Genomic DNA, 18,849 nt, shown 5'->3' on the forward strand with positions numbered 1-18,849 from the left:
GCTCCTGTTGTGTGCTTCAGTCGGATCTCAGGCTGCTCTGCAAGTCTGGTGAACAGCAAGATGTTCAGTGTGACTGAAGGACATGCAGAAGAACATATTCTGTCCTCAAATTCTAATTTAGCCTCAATTCCTACATCACTGGCTTTTGCACTGGAATTTGCAGATCAGGAACAGTACATTACAATTATATATTAATTTAATGTCAGAATACTATTCTGAAGTAAGATAATACCTCTATCCCAATTTTGAAGAAAATGAGAATGGAAAACATGTTAGAGAAGGTCACACCCAGTTTTCCAGGCTGGCTGATTTACACTAGAGGATTTTCCTCTTCTAAGACCTTACAGAATCAGTATCTGGAAGCCATTCAGAGCAGGATATAATCTCCTTGCAGCTGAACTAACTCTAAGGAGTGGGCAAACTGTAGATCTTTACTTGAATTGATTATGGCAATCGTATCCTTCAATGGATTTCCCTGCAAAGAATATTTGTGTCTATTTTGCTGCTATTTTAATTGACATGCATTTCCAACTGCCTTTTGGACTTTGTTTTTTTTTGTGCCCTTCAGACTGTGATAATTTTATGTATATCTGATTTAGAAGTTATATTGTCTTTGCATTAGTTTAACATTGAGCTAGAGCTGCAGTAAAGAATGAAATGCCATTTATTACATAGCATTATGTAAAAAGATACAATCAAAGTGTTCCTTTGTTCAGCTTCATTTCCACAGCCTAATATTAAACAGGGGGCTCTTGGCAAGGAGGGTGGTTCAGTGCCTACAGCACTGTTGAGCCTGTTGAGAACAACTCCTCCACTGCAGTGAACTGTCACTGCCATTTGGTCTCCTTCCCTCTTGTCTTGCTTTTTTGCTGAAATGCTTTTTCCATACTGTCTCATGCTGTGGAGCACACATCTCTGTTCACTGTCCTCCCCTCAGACCACCTCAACTTAGCTTGGCTGGGATCAGCAACTTCATTCATTTCATTCAGCAGTTCCTGGGGCAAACAATTCCTGATTGATACACTGCCAAAGTTTTATTTCTCTCATATTTTGGAGCATGTTGTCTCCCTGTCCCTCTTCTCATTTAAACCACCTCCCAGGGGACCTACTTTGACACCAGTGGAAATGGGGATGCAGGTGGGCAGTGTTGGTAGGGATCTGCCACCATCAGTGTGTGACTGATGGAAGTGAAGTGAAGCCTGCTTGTGCTCTCACTGAGTGTAGGGAACTGTGAGCACACTCCGTCTCTGGTTTTGTTCCATGGGTTGGAGCTCTGCCCCAAGAGGTACCAGTGGTGGCTTGTGTCACTTTCAGTGTTCTGCACAGATGCAGGGACAGTCCCTGCTCTCTGTCTAAGGCAGCTTTGTCCTATATTTTTGTGTGAATAGTTTTCTGTTACTAAAGGTACCTTTATCCAAAATACAAGAATAATGTAATCCTGAATTTCAGCCTTCACACTCTGGCTGGCTGGCAGGACTCAATCTGATGTCCAGAAAAATACTTTTAGAGAAGACAATTTTCTCAGTATCACCAAGAGTTGATTTATTCCCTCTTGAAGCAAGGATCTGATCTTCCTAGGAACCACTGGCACGTGAGATAGGGCTGATACACTGGGTAAAATCTACGTGGCTGTAGCTGTGTCAGCTCAGGGGCCGACGCCGCATCGGTCGCTGGCTCCTCAGGGCTCAGGCACAGGCAGCCCGGGAATATAAGCCGAGGCCGTACGGGCAGGAGCCTCCCGTGCGGTGCGGGGGGCGCGGCGGGAGCTGTGGGGCCGCGCTGTGGGGCGGGAGCTGTGGGGCGGGAGCTGTGGGGCCACGCTGTGGGGCCGCGCTGTGGGGCACTCGCGGCGGGAAGCTGCCGCCTGGAAGCGCTGCGCATGCGCAGAGCGGCGGAAACGGGCCCGCGCCCCGCCATTCCCGCAGCCGCCGCGCGGGGGCGGCAGAGGCCGGGGAAGGGCGGGACCCCCGCGCCCCGCCCGGTGCCGGTCTTGGTCCCGGTCTCGGTCTCGGTCCCGGTCTCGCCCCGTAGCAGGGGCGGCATGGGCTGATGAAAGGGTAAGGCTTGCGCCTCCCGCTCCCAGGCGTCTAGGGCACCCGCCCTTCTGAAACGGAGCCTCGCGTTTCAGAGGAAAGGAGGCAACGCCCATAGCCGTCTAAAAATGTATCTTTAACAAGGAAAACCACTTAGAAGCACGCTGTGCATTCAACAACCGACACCTACGGCCTCTTCCTTAGGAGCCCAGACTGTACCGGCCTGTCCTTAGGAGCCCGTATTTCCCATGTAACTCCCCGCCGCCGCTGCAGCCCAAGAGCGTCGCTGTTCTCAGAAGCCATTGCCTCCCTGCAGCCATCAGCTGCCTTGCCTAACAGCAGGAACAGACTCTGTATCACCATTTCTCTTCAGTAATAAGGCCTTTGAATTGATTCTTTCCCTTGTGATCCCCACCTTTGGAACAGAATATTCTCTCCTTCAAGTCTCCATAACAAGTATTCAATCACTGCCATTTATTTCAAGAAGTAAGCTATGGTCTCAAAAGCACTGCTCCCCTTCCCTCTCCGCCCCAAAGGCATTCCATGACTGTAAAGGAGCTGTGATGTCAATATGTAGGTCAGGAAAATGGTGTAGTGACAATTTGTAGGACAAAGGCAAGTGTATGTTCAGCAGGCAGTGGGACTATAGGGCACAGCAGTGTTATTAAGCAGGAACACAGAAAGGAGTGTTGTTTTGGAGTGGCTGACCCCAAGGTGCTGGTGATGGAAGTATAACCCAACTTGTGTTTAAAGGAAACTTAGAGCTCTTAGCAGAGCACACACTGCTATAGCCACATCTCAGACAACTACAGCTAAACCTAAGCCTCCGGATTAAAACTCTGCAGATTTTAACACTCAGGCCTTGACTCCACTGTCAAAAGACAGGAGAAGTTGACAAATGACTACCAAACCATCAGATGCACTCAAGCTGCACAAAGGCACACATGGTCTTCAGTAAAAGTTTCATTTTCAGTATAAAACAGTAAGGCCATTATTAAACAAAACCTACAGGTAAAGAGAAAATATCACATCTTAACAAAAAAGATTTATTCTGACTAAACAAAATGTACAATGTTTCCCAAATGACAGAGTGTTTTCAAGACTCTGAAGTTTGCAGGTCCATTGGGGAACTTGATCACTTCTTACCCTGCAGTTTGATCAAGCTACTTTTTGCCAGACTTCTTTATTCCACCACTGGCTGCCAAAAGAAACAACACAGCTGGTTAGGTGACTGTGACAGAGCTCAGCTACAAATGCAGCTCCTCATAAAGATGAATCCCCCCCATTAGACAGCCTGCACAGGCCAGGTCCCCCTGGTGAACTGTTTCTGCGTGTGTGACTACTCCTGTTTGATCTCACACACCTTATTTTGAACAGTGATTTATTTAACATTAGGAATTAAGTTTCTCCTGGAACCAAATACGCCCCATGATTCTACAATGGAACTAAATATTCCAACAGTTGCTTTGTTTCTCCGTTGATTATTTCTTACACAGCAGGAGCAGTCTGGTCAAATCAAAATCAAGGGAATAAAAGCATTGGTATCCCTACACCAAAGCCCCCAGCTGGGATCAAAGCTCTACAGAAGCTCTACAGAATTCCCTGCAGACTACTGAAGACAGTAAAGTGAAAGAACACCAGGTATGGACACAGCAACAAGTGTAACATTTGTTGTAAATGCTGTTTTTCTCCAATTGTATCAGGTATGACCAGTAGGAAGGGAAGAGAACAGCAAGGCTGCACCAAGACAGAGTGCAAGGGCCGAGCATCAACAACAGACTGTGCATTGCAACTTGATTCCAACAGCATCGCCCTGCTAAGGCTCTTGGAAATAAGCTGATCCTGCCACAGCAACACAACAATCTTTACTGACTTTGGTATGCATCAGACAAGGGCCAGATGCCTGACATCAAGTCTAGAAAAGGGTAGAGAAAGAGAACTCTGAAGAGATCTGTGAGCTGAAGCACCCTACACAGAATGAGTTTAGGATGGTAAGGGCAGAACAGAGGCCCAATGAATTCTTCTGCATCTGTCTGAAACACCAAAGACATTCCAAGTCCCACACCCAGCACACTTTTTGTACATAGATAAATCAGAGAAGTTAGAGCAGTCTGAGATAAATAAACAATATTCCAAGTCAGTGGGACTGGATGGCACTTCCTTCAAGAGCACCCAACAAGCTGTAATGTGAAAATGAATCTGCTGGGTAAGATTTACAACATCAATACAGACACTATGTCAGACAACTCACGAACTGTCAGCAAAGCTCCCAGATATGGAATGGGTTCTGTGAAGAACTGGGCAACTACAGAGCAGCAAGTCTGAGCTCAATCTCTGAGAAGATAACAGAGTCTGGAACAAAGCAAATGAATGAACAGTCTTGTGAAAGTTAAGAGGATTCCCATAAAGAGTAAATCCTTCCTCACTGACCTGCTGGGACCCTGAGGTTATCAATGTTTGAATAAAGTGAACTCAGGGGACTTCATATTTTCACACAGTACCTGACAAGATTCCATAGCAAATGTTATTAGTGAAACTATTTTGTTATGGGATTGTTGGAAAGGTCTCTTAAGACTGAAAGTTTGCTGAAAAATAGGAAGCAAAATGTGAAGTTAATGATCTTCTCAGAATGGAAAAGTGGTTAGTAACATTAATGGGCCACAGGTCGGAAGCAGGCAGGATGCACCCCTGAACATCTCAGATGGGACCATGGCAAACACTGGAGAAGCAGAAGGTGAGAGCAGACCCACATGAACACTCTCCAGCTGTCACTGAGACAGACTGGGCTCCATGAGCCACCAAGACACTGTGAACTCACTTCATGTCTCACGTATTTACAGTCACTCAGGCAGAGGGACTGAAGCCAGACTGGTTAACAGTCACTTTTTTTTTTTTTCCCCTGCCAAGAATCTTCTGCTCTTGAAGAAACTCATCCTCTCAGAGAAGAGGCACTGGATTTGTTAAACTTGGAGGACTGTGGCAAAGCCTACATGTCATACATCTGAAAAGAAAGCACTGGTGTGCTAAAAAAATGGTAGAAATGTTCCTGCACATACCAGTGGACTAGGTCAGCATGCCAGACACAGTGTTTTGCCTGCTGGATCAGAACCTACATCATTTGGGGATGAAAATGCATAAGAAAAAAAAATAGCCTCTATTTGTTCCATATCATCTGTACCTGCCATCAACTAACTTAGCTATGTCAAATAACACAGAGGCACCTGCCTTTTTATGCTTATCAAGCAAAAACATTAAATTTTTGAAGGCAGCCAGACCCCCATTTCTCCTGCCAGAATGGCACATCACTTACCCAGGGGCCCTTTTCCAGCAGCTTTTGCTTTCATCTCCTCAAGTTTCTTTTGCTCCTCCTTCTGTTTCTGTTTGAATGCCAGATCAGTCTAAAGGAAAGAACAGCAGCATTTTTTAAGATCTCTTCCACAGAAAAATTCAAAAACAACTGAGAAGCAATGAAAAACAAATGTAATATTCCAGCAGCAATAAACACCTGACTAGGCCAAGGCAGGATGGATGAATAATGCTAAATAACGCAGAACATGGCAGAACTATCACCAAGGTTTTTGCTGTACCACAAACTAAACTTTAACTCCATATGCTTGGTCTTTCTGGAATTATTTCTCATGGCATAATCTCCTTCTGAGATTATGATTCCTCTGACTGATAGATGTTTGCAGTAACACCATTCATTAATATGCCCTCAGTGACACACATGAAGCCCAGCAAACAGGCACTAACAAAAACATTTAGATTATAAAGAATGAAAATAAAGTAAGGCTGCTTTCACCTGTAAAAACGCATAATCTTTTTCAAAAATCCTCTCACACATATGTAATTTTTGCTGGGTTTAATAAATATGTATTAATTCCAAGAAATCTAATGAGACTGCTGGCAAACTGTACAGGCAAGGCAGCTATTGAGCCTCCTTGCTGGATGAGTCTCCAAATCTAGGAGAAGTCAGACACACTCTGTCCCTTAGATACACATTCTTCAGACACCAAGGCTGAAAAGAACCCAGATTTTTAACATGGCACTCAGGACTTTGGGGTAACTGAACTGAGGGCCTTGACAAGATTGACTGAGATTCCACTGACTCTTCACCAATCCAGTCTATGGCTCATCCTTACAACTGCAAAGCTTTCCTCTTCTTTCAGTTTAAGCCTGCCTTGCTGCAATGTAACTATATTACTTCCCCTACCTACCCCTCACAGAACAGAATAGTCTGTTCCTCTCTCCAGGTTTTCCTGTCTCCTGCAGGCTAATATGTCTTTCCCTAGTAAATCAATCCCTCACATTTATCCACTTCTGTGGGATTTGTTCTTGCAATGTGTTGCTCCCAAGTGCTCACAATATTGCAGGGCTGGGACAAAAAGAAATATTACATCATTTGACACACAAATGTTTATAACTTGGATCCTTGTAAGCACTTTATTAGTTCTACCATTTCTTTAACAATGAAGTTTATTTAGAAAGCTATGATTTTTTTCCTTTTTCAAAGAGATATTGTATTTGCTTTTTTCCAAACAGTGGCACCTCATCCATCATGCACTATTCTCAGAAATAACAGCTGACATCCAAACTTAAATGTAAGGGATCAGAGTATCTCTAACACTCAATTCACTGGTACTTAATTTATCCAAGATACACAATAATCCTGGGCTCCCGGGACCGCAGTGATTAATTGACTTCAGATCACAGTCTGATGCTTTGGCAAGGGCATTCCAAGCTCCTCCGGTAGCCAGAACTGCTGCATCCACCAGCATGGTGGAACACAGGTGGGATGTCGTCATGGAATCAGAGAAACACAGAATGGTTTGGGTAGGAAAGGATCTTAAAGATCATCCCGTTCCAAAGTCCTGCCGTGGGCAGAGACATCTTCTACAAGCCCAGGTTACTCCAAGTTTCGTCCAACCTGCCCTTGGACACTTCCAGGGATGGGGCAGCCGCAGCTTCTCTGGGCAGCCTGTGCCAAGGATTCACCACCCTCACAGGAAAGAATACCTTCTTAGTATCTAATCTAAACCTCTTCTCTTTCCCTTTGAGCCCATTCCCTCTCGTCCTGTCACCACCTGCTCCTGTAAATGTCAGCAGGAACCCCGCGGGCAGCCAGGCCCGCCGGCTCCCTCCCGGCCGGGGCTGAGCCCCCGCCGCCCCCGGAGCTCTCCCGCCGCCCTACCTCATCCAGGTCCTTCGTCTGCTTCTTCGGCTGCTTCAGCGGCTTCTTCTTGCCGCCTGCAAAGACAGAGGAGACAGTGAGGGCCGGGCGGGGCCGGGCAGGAGGCACCAGCGGCCCCGGGCCCGGCCTTACCCTCCCGGCCCGACATGGTTCCGCTCGCTCCGCTCGCTCCGCCCGCTCCCGCCGCTTCCGCCGCTCCCGCCGCTCCCGCCGCCGCTTCCGCCGCCGCCGCTTCCGCCGCCGGGCCGGGGCAGGTACGGGGCGCGGCGGGGCCGGGCCGGGGCCGGGGCCGGCCGGGAGGGGAGCGGCGGCTCGGCCGGGTCGGTGGAAGGGCCCCCCGGGCAGGGAAGGGTCGGTGGTGCGGAAGAAGCCGGCTGCGGGATGAGGGTGCGCGGTGGCGCCTCGGGAGTGCCGGGGTGCGTTTGGCCGCGGTACGGAGCGCTGCGGAAGGCGGGACCCCTGGAATCGAGTCCCGCTCGCCACCGGCTCTGTGTGTGCGACAGCTTTTGAGAGCTTGTTTGTCCGTGACTGCAGGCAGAGGAAATGCCTCTTGCAAGGGGAGCAAGGAGGAACCAGGCACGTCATCTCAGATTAAGCTTCCACAATTTTCTTGTGTCCTCTGAGCTCAGGCTGAGATCACGTTCATCACAGTCTGTGACTGACTGCATAGAAATTCTTCTTCAAATCTCAAGTTTCTCTCTTTTTTTCTATACTTCAGTAGCCTGAATATTTGGTTAAACTCTTCAGGTAGTAGTGCAATTAGGAGAGGGGAACTTTGCAGTCTGGAACAGATAAAATTGAGTTGATGTTTATTGTGGCCTGCAGTGTCGAGTAGGTGTTCAACACTGCTCCTAACAGTAGATATATGAGTGATGCTGAGAACTTCCTTCGTGTCCATGTTCTTGTGGGTTTGATCTTCCATGTTGTTACATGTGTAAAACAACTGGTAAGATTTTCCTAATGCCTCTTGGTGTTATTATTAGTTGTTGGAACTAGTCAGCAGGGAATGAACCCATGGTGGTCAGAATTTTCCAGCTGGTACAATGCTATTTTGTGAAGATTAACCACCTAAAATTAACAAGGAAAGCTGTTTCAAAATAATTAAAAATACTGTGCAGCAGTTATCAAGTGTTCTCAGTAATTAACGTTTTCATGTTATATTAGTCAAAACCTAATATACTCGTACACAAATTTCTTATAAAACCTGACTGAAAAAATTTCCTGTTTCCAGTTTTCAGAGGAATGTGCCTCAGTAGAACTCTAAGTTCACATTTAAAATGAGTAGACAATAAACCATAACTAGCAGCCTGTTTTTGCAGTGTAAGCAAGAATTTTAAGCTCATTTTAAAATGCAGCCTTGTGTGTTAGAATGCTATGCGTTCACTGCCTGAGATTTTTCTGTTCTTGTGGCTCGTCCTGGTTTATTATTTTGTAGGCAATCTCATGGGAATACTTGTGTTTGGTTCAGCACTTCTGGGTTTTCCCTCTGTCCTTGTGTTTTGGCATTGCATCCTTCAACACTTTCTGTATCTGCACAATGTAAGATAAAGAGAATAATCGAGCCACGCTTCTTTTTTTATCATCAGGATTTTGTCCCCTCTCTGCCTTTTTTCCTTTTCTGTTCTTTTGCAGAATTGTGAGTGCCTGAGGCACAAACCACATCGTACAATCACTGCTCTGCTGAAGCACTACATTTCTCTGAAGTTACTCTTGCTGTTATTGGATCTGCACATGATCACTGTTCACACCGTGGGTGAATTAGTAATCAAAAAACATGAAGCATGGTGGGAGCACTTCCTAACAGAAAATCAGGAATCTGTGGCACAATTGCACTTTGTTGAAAATTGTGGAAAGTTCTCTAGGTAAGCAGCGGTGTAAAAGTAGTAGCAATGGTTTAGCCATTCTTGAATTGATTAGTTTTGGCACGCATGTAGTTGAAGAGCTATGAATCAGCCATACTTGAGTAACTTCTCTTCTTCCTTGTAACACTTATTTAGTGATTAAATTCAAGACATGGGGCCTATGAAGTACACATCAAGCGTGTCCTCAGTGTCCTGTGGTCTGCAGTATCACCATTCATTGATGAAGTGGAGTCCAAAAGTGAATTTACACATGGTGAGGACTTACTGCCCGTCAGCACCCAAGAGGCCCGAAGCCAAGTCTGCGGTGGAAATGGCCATGGGTCTCCTTCATCGGATCACAGAATCAGGGACTGTTATGGGAAAAAACTCCCTCCAAAAAGTGTCTGCAACATGCAGGAATTGGTGGGACAGATACGAAGAATTTGTTGGAATCAATGAAGTTCGAGAGGCTCAGGGAAAAGTAACAGAGGTAAACTGGAGATAATGTAGAATTTTAAAATGGTGGCTAGAGCTATACAAAGCATAAACACTGTCTGTGAGGCTGAAAAGGTTATCCAAGGAGAATTATGTCTTTTTCTGCTTTGGCTGTCTGTGCAGGTACTGTGAATGTGTTCTAGGCTATACATGTAGTAAATAGAGCTTATCACATCCCCTGAACTGAAATGGAGTGTGGTTTTTTTTGTTGCTGGCTTTTTTTCTGCCCCCACAAAAAAAAAGTTGTATAATTAGCAATTTAGGTATTTATGGTAATAAGTCTCTAAAATAACTGCTGTTTCTTCTCAGGCAGAAAATGTCTTTATGATAGCTCGAGGGATAGTACGAGAGGCTCGTGAAAATGTAGAAGCCCAACAGATTAAACTGAAGGAAATTCGGGATCGCTTAGACAGGGTCTCTCGGGATGACACCCAGTATTTAGAACTGGCTACTCTGGAACACAGGTTGCTGCAGGTAATTTGTTGGTACTTGAGCATTGGTGAATATGTTAAAAATTTGTGTGCTTTGTTTCCTTCACTAGTGATTGATTGTCTTTGTAGATGCAGTTTAGTTCTGAAATAAGTGATCAGAGTTTATTTTTTAGGGTACTTGTTTTACTTAGTTATTGTCAATGGTTTGATCCCCTGTGCAAATTTTAGATGTTAATGCTAAAGTAGAGTAGTATATTTGGAGAATCAAACGGAAGATAACGAACGTAGAAAATAAATTGTTGTAGTGGTGACCTGTACATGAGTAGTTAAGAAAAAGCTGCCATTCAATGAATTAACTCTCCATGGGATGAGAGAAACTCTTTTCTGATTAATCCATGGAAATTCTCTCAGCTGCCTTCTGCTGGTGTCTGGAGAAGTCAGCAGGGCTGAAACAGTGAACATTATGGAGAGTGAAAGACCTTGCTTACTCATACCCATTTTCTGTCATCACATGGCAGATTCTTATGTGTGGGATCTTCAGCTGTGGTTCCTGATAACCATTTCCATTTCTTAGACTTTAAATTATGTCTCATTGACTTAAGTAGGATTAATAAAGAAAATCCCACATTCAAGGGAAAATTTCTGAAACTACTAATAGATATTACTTCACCAGCACTGGGGTTTGGTGGTTGATTTGGGTTTTCTTCTTTTAGTACAGACTTTATAGCTTCTCTTTTCATCACTGCATTTCTTGCAGGAAGAGAAGAGGTACCGAGCTGCATATTTAAATGCAGAAGAATCTGAGAGAGAAAAATTCTCTCTCTTCTCTGCAGCTGTCAGGGAAAGCCATGAGAAAGAGCGCACAAGAGCTGAAAAAACGAAGAACTGGTCTATTATTGGCTCTGTACTGGGAGCCATTATAGGTGTTCTTGGTTCCACCTATGTCAATCGAGTAAGGCTGCAAGAATTGAAAGTCTTGGTGCTTGAAGCACAGAAAGGCCCAGTAAATTTACAAGAAGCCATCAAAGAACAGGCCTCCAGCCATTACTTGCAGCAGAAAGATCTCAGTGACGTCATAGAAGACCTAAAAAATGTGCTGCAAACAACAACATCACGGGGTGTGAAAGAAGGGGCTTTGTTAACTAGAGAAACCAGGAATGACTCCATAAAAATAGATTCTCTTTTAATGCCTTTAAATGAACAGCTAAACTACATTAAACAAGTCAGTTCATGTCTAGGGAGTTTACAACAGCAGTTTAACAGTCTGCAGGAAAGTATCACGCAGGTGCTGTCTGAGCTGCAGAGTGTCAAACTCGCCATCCACTCCCGACCTACAGAAAGAGTGATGCCAAGGCCTTCAGGGGAGGGCAAGGGCCAGGCTGCTGCTGTGAGAGATGTGATTTTGGAATTGTGTGATACCGAGCGGAGACTGGAAACGCAAATCAAGAGAAGTTCTATTTACAGCACTGCACTGACATGTGCTATGTTTGCCATTACTCTGCCTGTACTCTATATCATACTAAAAGGGAACTGATCCCTAAGTAATTGCCACAACTTATTAGATTAATAAAGGTAAGCTTGCACTCCAAGTACCTGGAGTGCAAGTCCAAATAAAGCTGCTGTAGCGTTTTTCATTATGCCTCCTCCTGTATATGTGAAAAACTTGAAAAGCCTTGGTCTATTACTGCTGCAGGCTCCATGCCAAGTCTGTCACACTGTGCTTTTTAACAAGCAAAGGAAATGCCACAATTTGATCTGTTCATTTCATTCACTGTTTCACTCTTACTGTCTAGTCTTGTGTATCAAAACAGCACCCAAAATGCCCCTCTCAGCCCCATTGCATCTGCAAGGCCCAAAATTACCCCCTTCAGACTCTGAGTTGTACCCCTGGTTGATCCCAGTGCCCCATGTCACCCCACAGTGGTCCCAGCTTTTCCCATCCAATGGCCCCCAGTTTGCATCCCCAGTGGCCTCAGTAGCCCAGGACAGGCCCTGCAGTGTAATCAGGTACATGTCCTGGGTACCCTGACCCACAGATCCCTGTACTCAGTCCTGAGCCACTCTCTGCAGCCCCCAGCCACCTCCCAGACCCCTTGGGGTTCTGGGGTTCAGACATACCGTTGCTGGGACAGACAGGTTTTGGGGCCTGACCCATGAATAGATGTCCCTCCATCCCCACTGTTCCCCTCTCCCCCAGGTGTGGGCACAAGGAGGAGTCCTTTCCAGTTGCACAGAACTGAGCCCCAAATCCTGCGTCCCCTCAAAGCCGTCAGTATTCACCTCCTTCTCTCCCAGGACACCATGAAGTTCTATTGCATCTTCACCACACTGCAGCCACTACTGGGCTAAGTGACAGAACCTCGAGATGGAAATAACTGATAAAATATACAGTGCTTTTCACTCTGGAGCTGGATTTGTGATTTCCTGTTCCAATTATCCCTTTGCTCTGTCCTTGATCTAAATGCCTCATGTATAATTGTCTATATTTTGCTCTTTATTTCTTCATAGTTTGCAGTTCGTTCATTCACAAATCTTTAGGAGTTAACAAACAGCCAGATTAAAATACATTGAAGCTACACATGGTAACCTTTTCCTAGGATAGTTTGTAATGAAGTATCTAAAACATTTCTGTGGCTTCAGTTCTTTGTTATTGATATCTGCATGTCCTTCAAGGCTTGCAGGCAGGGAAGGAGGAAAAGGGTTCATATACAGAGCTGTATTAAGTTTGATGTGTTTATTCTGACAATATAAGCCAATTATGCTTTCTCTACAGACTCCTTAATCTGTCATTCCAAAGGTATTTTGTGGTTTTAGTAATCATCTGTGGAGCAATCACTTTCTTATCCTTGCTAGTATCTCATTGGAACTTGTTGTTGCTTTGTTGCTTTGGGTTTTTTTCCTAATTTTGTCCTGCCTGGAAATTGAAATGCTACTCTACAGCAGGTGCTTTTAAGCCACTACATCAGCAGTAATAGGCACAAACGACTCCAAAATAATATTTGGAAAGAAGTGGAAGGTCCAGCTGCCTGTTTTCCCCCTGGAAGGGTGAAAATTGGCTGATTGAAGCAAAACACTTGCCTGAACAGCTAAACATCAGTATCTGCGTGTGGCCTCACACAAGGTTTCTGGCATGGCTCAGATAAGAGATAGTTTTCTCCCTGTGATGGCAGCAGATAGGCAAATCCCATGTGGAACTCCTGCTTCACAAGCACTTCTGTGGGACCTTTGCAGACAAAGGAGTGGCGTGCTCACTTCATTTGTAATGCTTTGCTGTAAGCAACTCGCCTGTCTGGTCCACACTGCTGTGGTGGGACTTTCTCTTATTTTAAGAGAGTTTGAGGTTTTGATTATAAGCTCCTAAGACTGCAAGGTCTTTGAGACAGGGATGTATGTGGCACCAACTTCATTTGGTATCACTGGGTGCCAATAACAGAAAAAAGAAACAGTCATGGCCTGTAAGAGAGATGAAAGTGCAAAAAGTTGTTTTGGGAAGTTCCACTGCTGATTTTTACATTGATTATTTGGAGTGTGAAGTGAGTAACAAGCATTTGTCAGAGAAGCAGTTTGATCTTCTGGCTTCAGAACTGGGATAAAAATTCCCGTACTCTTAGCTGTGTCAAGAAGTGTGCATACAGATCAATGGAATTTTTCAAATCTATAATATTTCATTTAATCATTTCACAAATATTTTTACAGGTTATATTTCTTGCAGGAGCTTGATGAAAATCAGGCAAATGTGTTGTTAAAGGGGGAGGACTAGTATAATGATTCTATTTATAATTTGCCACAGTAGTCACTGAGAATTTTTGTCCTGGTTTGGGGGTTTTCTTCAGTTTAACTACATAAAGTTTCCCCCCCTTACTATAACCGGCTGAATTTGTTATTTGACATCACTGAACATATGGGTTACATATATCAGCATGGTTTTTAAATGCTGAAGGTTAGACAGGTAAACTTGAAAGTCAGCGCAGCATTCACTGAATTGTATTCAGAGGCATCAAAAATGAGCAGAGGTCTGAGGCCAAACTTGTATACAATAAATGAGAATACAAAACCAAGGGCTGTGTATTGCTCTAAAGAAATCTGCTTTTTACCCATTTAAAGAGAGTATTATGATAGTCTGTGGCTTTAAGTCTGTGTAAGGTTACAGGAAGTCAGTCAAGGACTGTAAGAACAGTCAATGAACAGTAGCAAATAAATCTGTGAAAAATGATTGTTTGAAATAGCACCTGAAATTTGAGAAGAGCTGGAAGATGTATGAGTCGAGACGAAAATAACTGGATCTTGTCCTTTGCAGGGAGTTTTGAAGACTCAGGAACAGATCCTGTGTGCAGCTGGCAGAGCTCTGTGTTACAAGTAATTACCATGGCTCACTTAGTTCTGCTCTTCCTTGCTAAATCCTCCTGTGTGAAGTGACAGCAGAATAGTTTCAATTAGGAAAAAACCCTTGTAATTAACTGTGACTATATAATAATTAGGAGAGAAGATTTGTGTATTCCCTCCATCCTGGATTAATCATCATTCCATTGTGGCAATGATCTAAATGTGTAGCTTGGCACTGCACTGTATGTGCACCCCAAAGCCAGAAGGTGTGGCTGCAGCAGTGGCAGCTGTACCTGAGCTGGCTGAAGGCAATATCCAGGAAGATGCTATAACATGGACTATATGTATAATCTGTTCAGTACTTTGTGCCAAACCTTTGTCATGGTAACACAGGCAGCAAATGCGAGTTTGAACAAAACCAGCACAGCCATACAGGGGGTGTTTACCTGGGCACTCACCTCAGTTCAGGTACATTTGCAGCAGTGATTTACACAAGCACATGACATCTCAGTGCATGTTTCCTGATGATTCAGCCAGGACTAAGTGAATACTTTGTTGCCTGTGCTCTGCAGGTCTATTCTAGTAAAAAGAAAACCAAAACAAACAAACAAACAAAACAAAACAAAACAAAATAAAACCACCACACAGCAATCTGCATCCTGTTGTTCTGTTGCATACCTTTGAGTTATTAAAAAGGTTTATAGTTGATAGTTGAGTGTCACTTTTGGAATGAGGTCTTTCAGCAGATCCTTTCTTCAACGAGTAATTTCTATTTCCTAAGGCCTTTTGAGACTTGAATTCTTACTCTGTGAGCAAAGACCTGGCAAAGGATGGTTCAGCCAGCCCTGTGCCCCAAGTGCTCATCCAAGGGGGATGGTGGTTGCAAAATCACGGACAGGAATGGTGGGGCCAGGAACTGACCTGGCTACTGTGTATAGGTCAGAGGAAGCCAGTGCTCATTCAGATTAGTTCCTTTGTCTGGCAAGACACAGAAGCTGAGCTGGAGAGAACCTGGTAAGAGCAACAGGAAGCCCTTTGAAAGATATTAACTATAGAAAAATGGATGGCAGTGGCCTGAGCTTGGCCCATGCTAAGCTATTTTGAGTTCTTACTGCTCCTTGAGAAACCACCAGTAACTCAAAAGCAAACAGCTTGTGGCTATGGAAATAACTTTGAATGAGGTCACTGCAGACTTCTAACAGTAGGTGCATTCTGAAGAGAAAAGTTGCCCTTCCTTCTACTCATGAGAAAACTAGAAAACATTGCTTAAGAAGACTGGACAAAAGCAGTTAGATGTAGTGTCAAATCAGGATGCTTATTTATTTATTTATTTGTTTATTAATACTTGGGTTTTGAATGTTCCAACATTCTAGGATCCTGATCGGAAGTTGCAGGTGCTCCTGTTGATTTCTTTGTATCTGTTTGTTTGGAAAAGACAGTTCCTTTCCCAACATACCTTCTAAAAACAAATACTTCCCTCTTTGTGGAGTGGTAGAGATGTCCTGTTTACCTCAGAAACAGGTTTGAGATTTGCTGTAGGAATGAGGTTTGTGAGCTAGGAAAAGGCAGATAATGCTGGTTTTGTCCGTAACATATTTAGAACTGTATTTTATTGCCAGATTTTTGCTACCAAGTTACATTCATGACCTCACTCATAAAGCATAGAGAAGTGAGATTTCTGGTGCTTGGCAGTTGGATAATCTGAGAAGGTCTGTCCTTAAAAACAGCAGCAGAGCTCCAAGATAAAAGGATTGCCACAAGCGTCCCAAGCTTGTTTTGCTGTGTTCTGCAGGGAGAAAAGCAAACCTATGCAAATAGGTGTATGCTCAGAGTCTCTTGCTCTACCCCTGCAGGTTCTGGGGGATTTTTTGTACTCAAAATCAGACCATTAAACATCAACAGAGTGCTGCCAGCAGATCTGTAGGTGCCCAAATGGCCATAACAAAGACCTTAATGCTGTTTCTAAATGTTCTGACAACTGAAAGCTTAAAAGGAATGGAGTCAGATATGAAGTAGGGTAGATGTAGTTAACCTTCTGTTGGTCCCTGAATTACTGCTCTAAATACACTTTATTCCCAGAAGCTATAGACAGTATTCACATATCCCTTGTGACTTTCTTAAACTGTCTCATCCCCTGCTTGGAGGGGAGGAAGAGTAAGAAGGAAATCAAAAGGAGCATAAGCAGCTGCTAGCCTTGTGATTATCATAATAGTTACGTAAGAAACTTAGCTAACCTGCTTAGAACCAGACATTAACAAGGGTTTTTACAGAAAAGGATCCTTTAGGGATTTAAATATACTAAAAACAACAAAACAAAACAAACCTTCTGAACAAATGGAAATAAAAATTGTTTTCATTTTTTCCTCAAGATGTTTGGTTTTTGTGTGACACCATTTTTAGCTGTATAATATTTGAGAATTAGCTTTTTCTCTAGGGTTTGATTGGTTTGTTTGGGTTTTTTCAAGAACTGTGAAATTTTTGTGCAGACTGCTAAAAACTCTTCCCAGAAGGGGAATGGTTAATCCTGCAGTGGTTTTACAATACCCTTGTCTCTCAGCAGGACTATAAGAAGGGTGGGAGGGAGACACTGTAACATCCCTAAGGTGCACAGAAGCTCTTCTTGCCCTGCTCCCAAGGCAGGCCCTGCATCCAGTTCCCTGCACCAACCCTGCCATGGGACCAAAGGAAAAGTTTCTTCTTTCAAATGTGCTCTCATATAGTTTTTTGCTGCTTTTTAAGTGAAGTGCAGATGTTTTTTTACCAGACAGAAGGGGCTGCAGGTTGGGACTGGCTCTGGAGGAAAGGCACAAAGGGGATTAGTGTTTTGAGTCAGGAATGGGTTGGAGCAAAGAAAAGGTGGGATTTTTTATTTTTTTTTTTAATGCTCTTAGTCACCAAAACTGGATTTTGGCGGATGCAATTTGAGTGCAGGTAAAATGTCTCTGATTAGTGAGATGATAATTCAGTGAGCTCTAAACTAAAGAGAGATTCAGTGGGTGGGGTGTGGTAATAGGATGGCTTTTTCTGTGTCAGGAGAAGGACAAGTAAGGGATCATCTCTTCATGGGAGTCCTCATGGGCTCTGCATATGGCAGGCTCCAAGGACTCCTCAGCATAACGAAGGGCCAAGGAGCAAAGGCCCAGAGAGGCAGCCAGCAGTTGCCTCTGAAATAATCCTTCCTTTGGGAGACCATGGTCATGCTGCCAGATCCTGGGGACTGTTCAGCATCTCTAAACTTTCAGACTTATTTTTTCCTTTGTAAAATTTGGGGGCTGGCAGTATGAGAGACTGTTGTATTTTAACAAAGACAGTGGATGTTTAATGACACTTCTGGACATGGGATTTGTACCAACTATGTCCCTTGAAATGTCAGAAATGCACGTGGGAGGAAAGCCTAATTCAGAGTTTCAGAACAGCAATATGTCTTCAATGGAGATCTGTAGCTTCATCTGTAGACAGAAAGAAGAAGTGATGGGCACCCCAGCATAAGGCAAATTCTGAACTTGTACAACCCAGGCCTGTGCACTCTTCCTCAATTTGCTTTTACCTACAGTTCCTGAATCACTTCTTCACATCCTCAGAGATGTTTGCTTTGCTCCACACAGAATTTGTCTGGGTGCTTAAGGCATAACTCCATCTTTTGTCTGGGGTTGCCAAACATCTGGCAGTCAGCTCAGCAGGCAAATGACCAGTACTTACAGTCAATCACTGCATGCATAGCAAGTCAGTTGTTAGACTAACTGTATATTCGCTGATCAACAACACAGCAGAGCACAGCACATCTGGGAAACACAGAAGTTACAGTGTGAGTGAGGAAAAATGGAAGCATTAATTCTGTCCCTCTGTAGAGCTGTTACTGACAGAACTTACCCCTAATTCAGAGAGAGGATTTTATGCAGTCAGTTCTCAGTGGCAAGAAATGCCTTTGTCTCTTACACGGAGCACCAGCCTCTGCTCTGCCCATAACTGGAGCTTCCAGCTTCGCAGGAATAAAAATCACAAAACCAGCAGTCAGTTTATATTACACATATCACTTCAGGCGCTTCTGCTTTATGGTGCTTTTGTCTCCACCGGCTTTCAGCTGGAATGGTATGTCCTTCGCTGTTTTGCAACTAGAGATAACTATGCTTTTGTCACATTCTTCAATCTCGCTAATGTGCTGGTTCCCACATACGCTGCAAATTGGAGCCGGGCTGTGCCTAAGCCTCCCGATGCTGTGTGTGTACAGGGGGCAAATGGGGTTCGCTGTCAGGTTTACGGTCAGGTTTTGCTGTCAGGTTTTGCTGTCAGGTTTACGGTCAGGTTTTGCTGTCAGGTTTTGCTGTCAGGTTTACGGTCAGGTTTTGCTGTCAGGTTTTGCTGTCAGGTTTTGCTGTCAGGTTTCGCTCCCTGTGCCCGGTGCCCGCTGCAGTTTCCTGCTCACTCGCACTTCTCGGCTGAGCAGAGCCGAGCACAAAGGCTTGTCGAGCCTAACTGCAAAGTTACATCGCTACAAACGCAGAGACAAGAGAAATGCTGCGATTTCTTCCAAAACG

General features: G+C 44.2%; 1 protein-coding gene and 1 long non-coding RNA gene across 7 annotated transcripts; one reads left to right on the plus strand and one right to left on the minus strand.

Annotated features, from left to right (window-relative positions):
• Positions 1 to 3,058: 3,058 nt before the first annotated feature.
• Positions 3,059 to 7,444, minus strand: LOC148183226 (uncharacterized). Its single transcript, XR_015773706.1, has 4 exons — positions 7,357 to 7,444; positions 7,225 to 7,280; positions 5,344 to 5,431; positions 3,059 to 3,231 (listed from the first exon to the last, which is right to left on the minus strand). It is a non-coding gene; the product is annotated as an uncharacterized LOC148183226 (long non-coding RNA).
• Positions 7,444 to 11,606, plus strand: CCDC51 (coiled-coil domain containing 51). Of its 6 annotated transcripts, XM_088061962.1 has the most exons (6): positions 7,498 to 7,800; positions 8,660 to 8,763; positions 8,857 to 9,086; positions 9,222 to 9,555; positions 9,870 to 10,034; positions 10,749 to 11,606. In XM_088061962.1, the coding sequence occupies exons 4-6, from the start codon at positions 9,238 to 9,240 to the stop codon at positions 11,523 to 11,525; spliced, it is 1,260 nt and encodes a 419-aa protein (XP_087918088.1). In that variant the 5' UTR covers positions 7,498 to 7,800; positions 8,660 to 8,763; positions 8,857 to 9,086; positions 9,222 to 9,237; the 3' UTR covers positions 11,526 to 11,606. The 6 variants fall into 6 exon arrangements, with proteins under 6 accessions (XP_014107011.1, XP_087918088.1, XP_087918086.1 ...); XM_014251536.2 differs by lacking the exons at positions 7,498 to 7,800; positions 8,660 to 8,763 and adding an exon at positions 7,444 to 7,478; XM_088061960.1 differs by having other exon boundaries at positions 8,660 to 9,086.
• The last annotated feature ends 7,243 nt before the right edge of the window (positions 11,607 to 18,849 follow it).

Source organism: Pseudopodoces humilis, chromosome 13 (genome assembly GCF_049639895.1).
Source record: "Pseudopodoces humilis isolate 2021_Gansu_Grassland_sample_001 chromosome 13, ASM4963989v1, whole genome shotgun sequence".
In the NCBI taxonomy this organism is placed as follows: domain Eukaryota; kingdom Metazoa; phylum Chordata; class Aves; order Passeriformes; family Paridae; genus Pseudopodoces; species Pseudopodoces humilis.

What these genes read in the sequence shown, in the direction of transcription:
- CCDC51 (XM_014251536.2), top strand. Translation starts at nt 9,238, where the DNA reads ATGGGGCCTATGAAGTACACATCAAGCGTGTCCTCAGTGTCCTGTGGT. An exon ending in CTCAGGGAAAAGTAACAGAG is followed by an intron (nt 9,556 to 9,869) that starts GTAAACTGGAGA and finishes GTTTCTTCTCAG; the next exon opens with GCAGAAAATGTCTTTATGAT. An exon ending in TGGAACACAGGTTGCTGCAG is followed by an intron (nt 10,035 to 10,748) that starts GTAATTTGTTGG and finishes CATTTCTTGCAG; the next exon opens with GAAGAGAAGAGGTACCGAGC.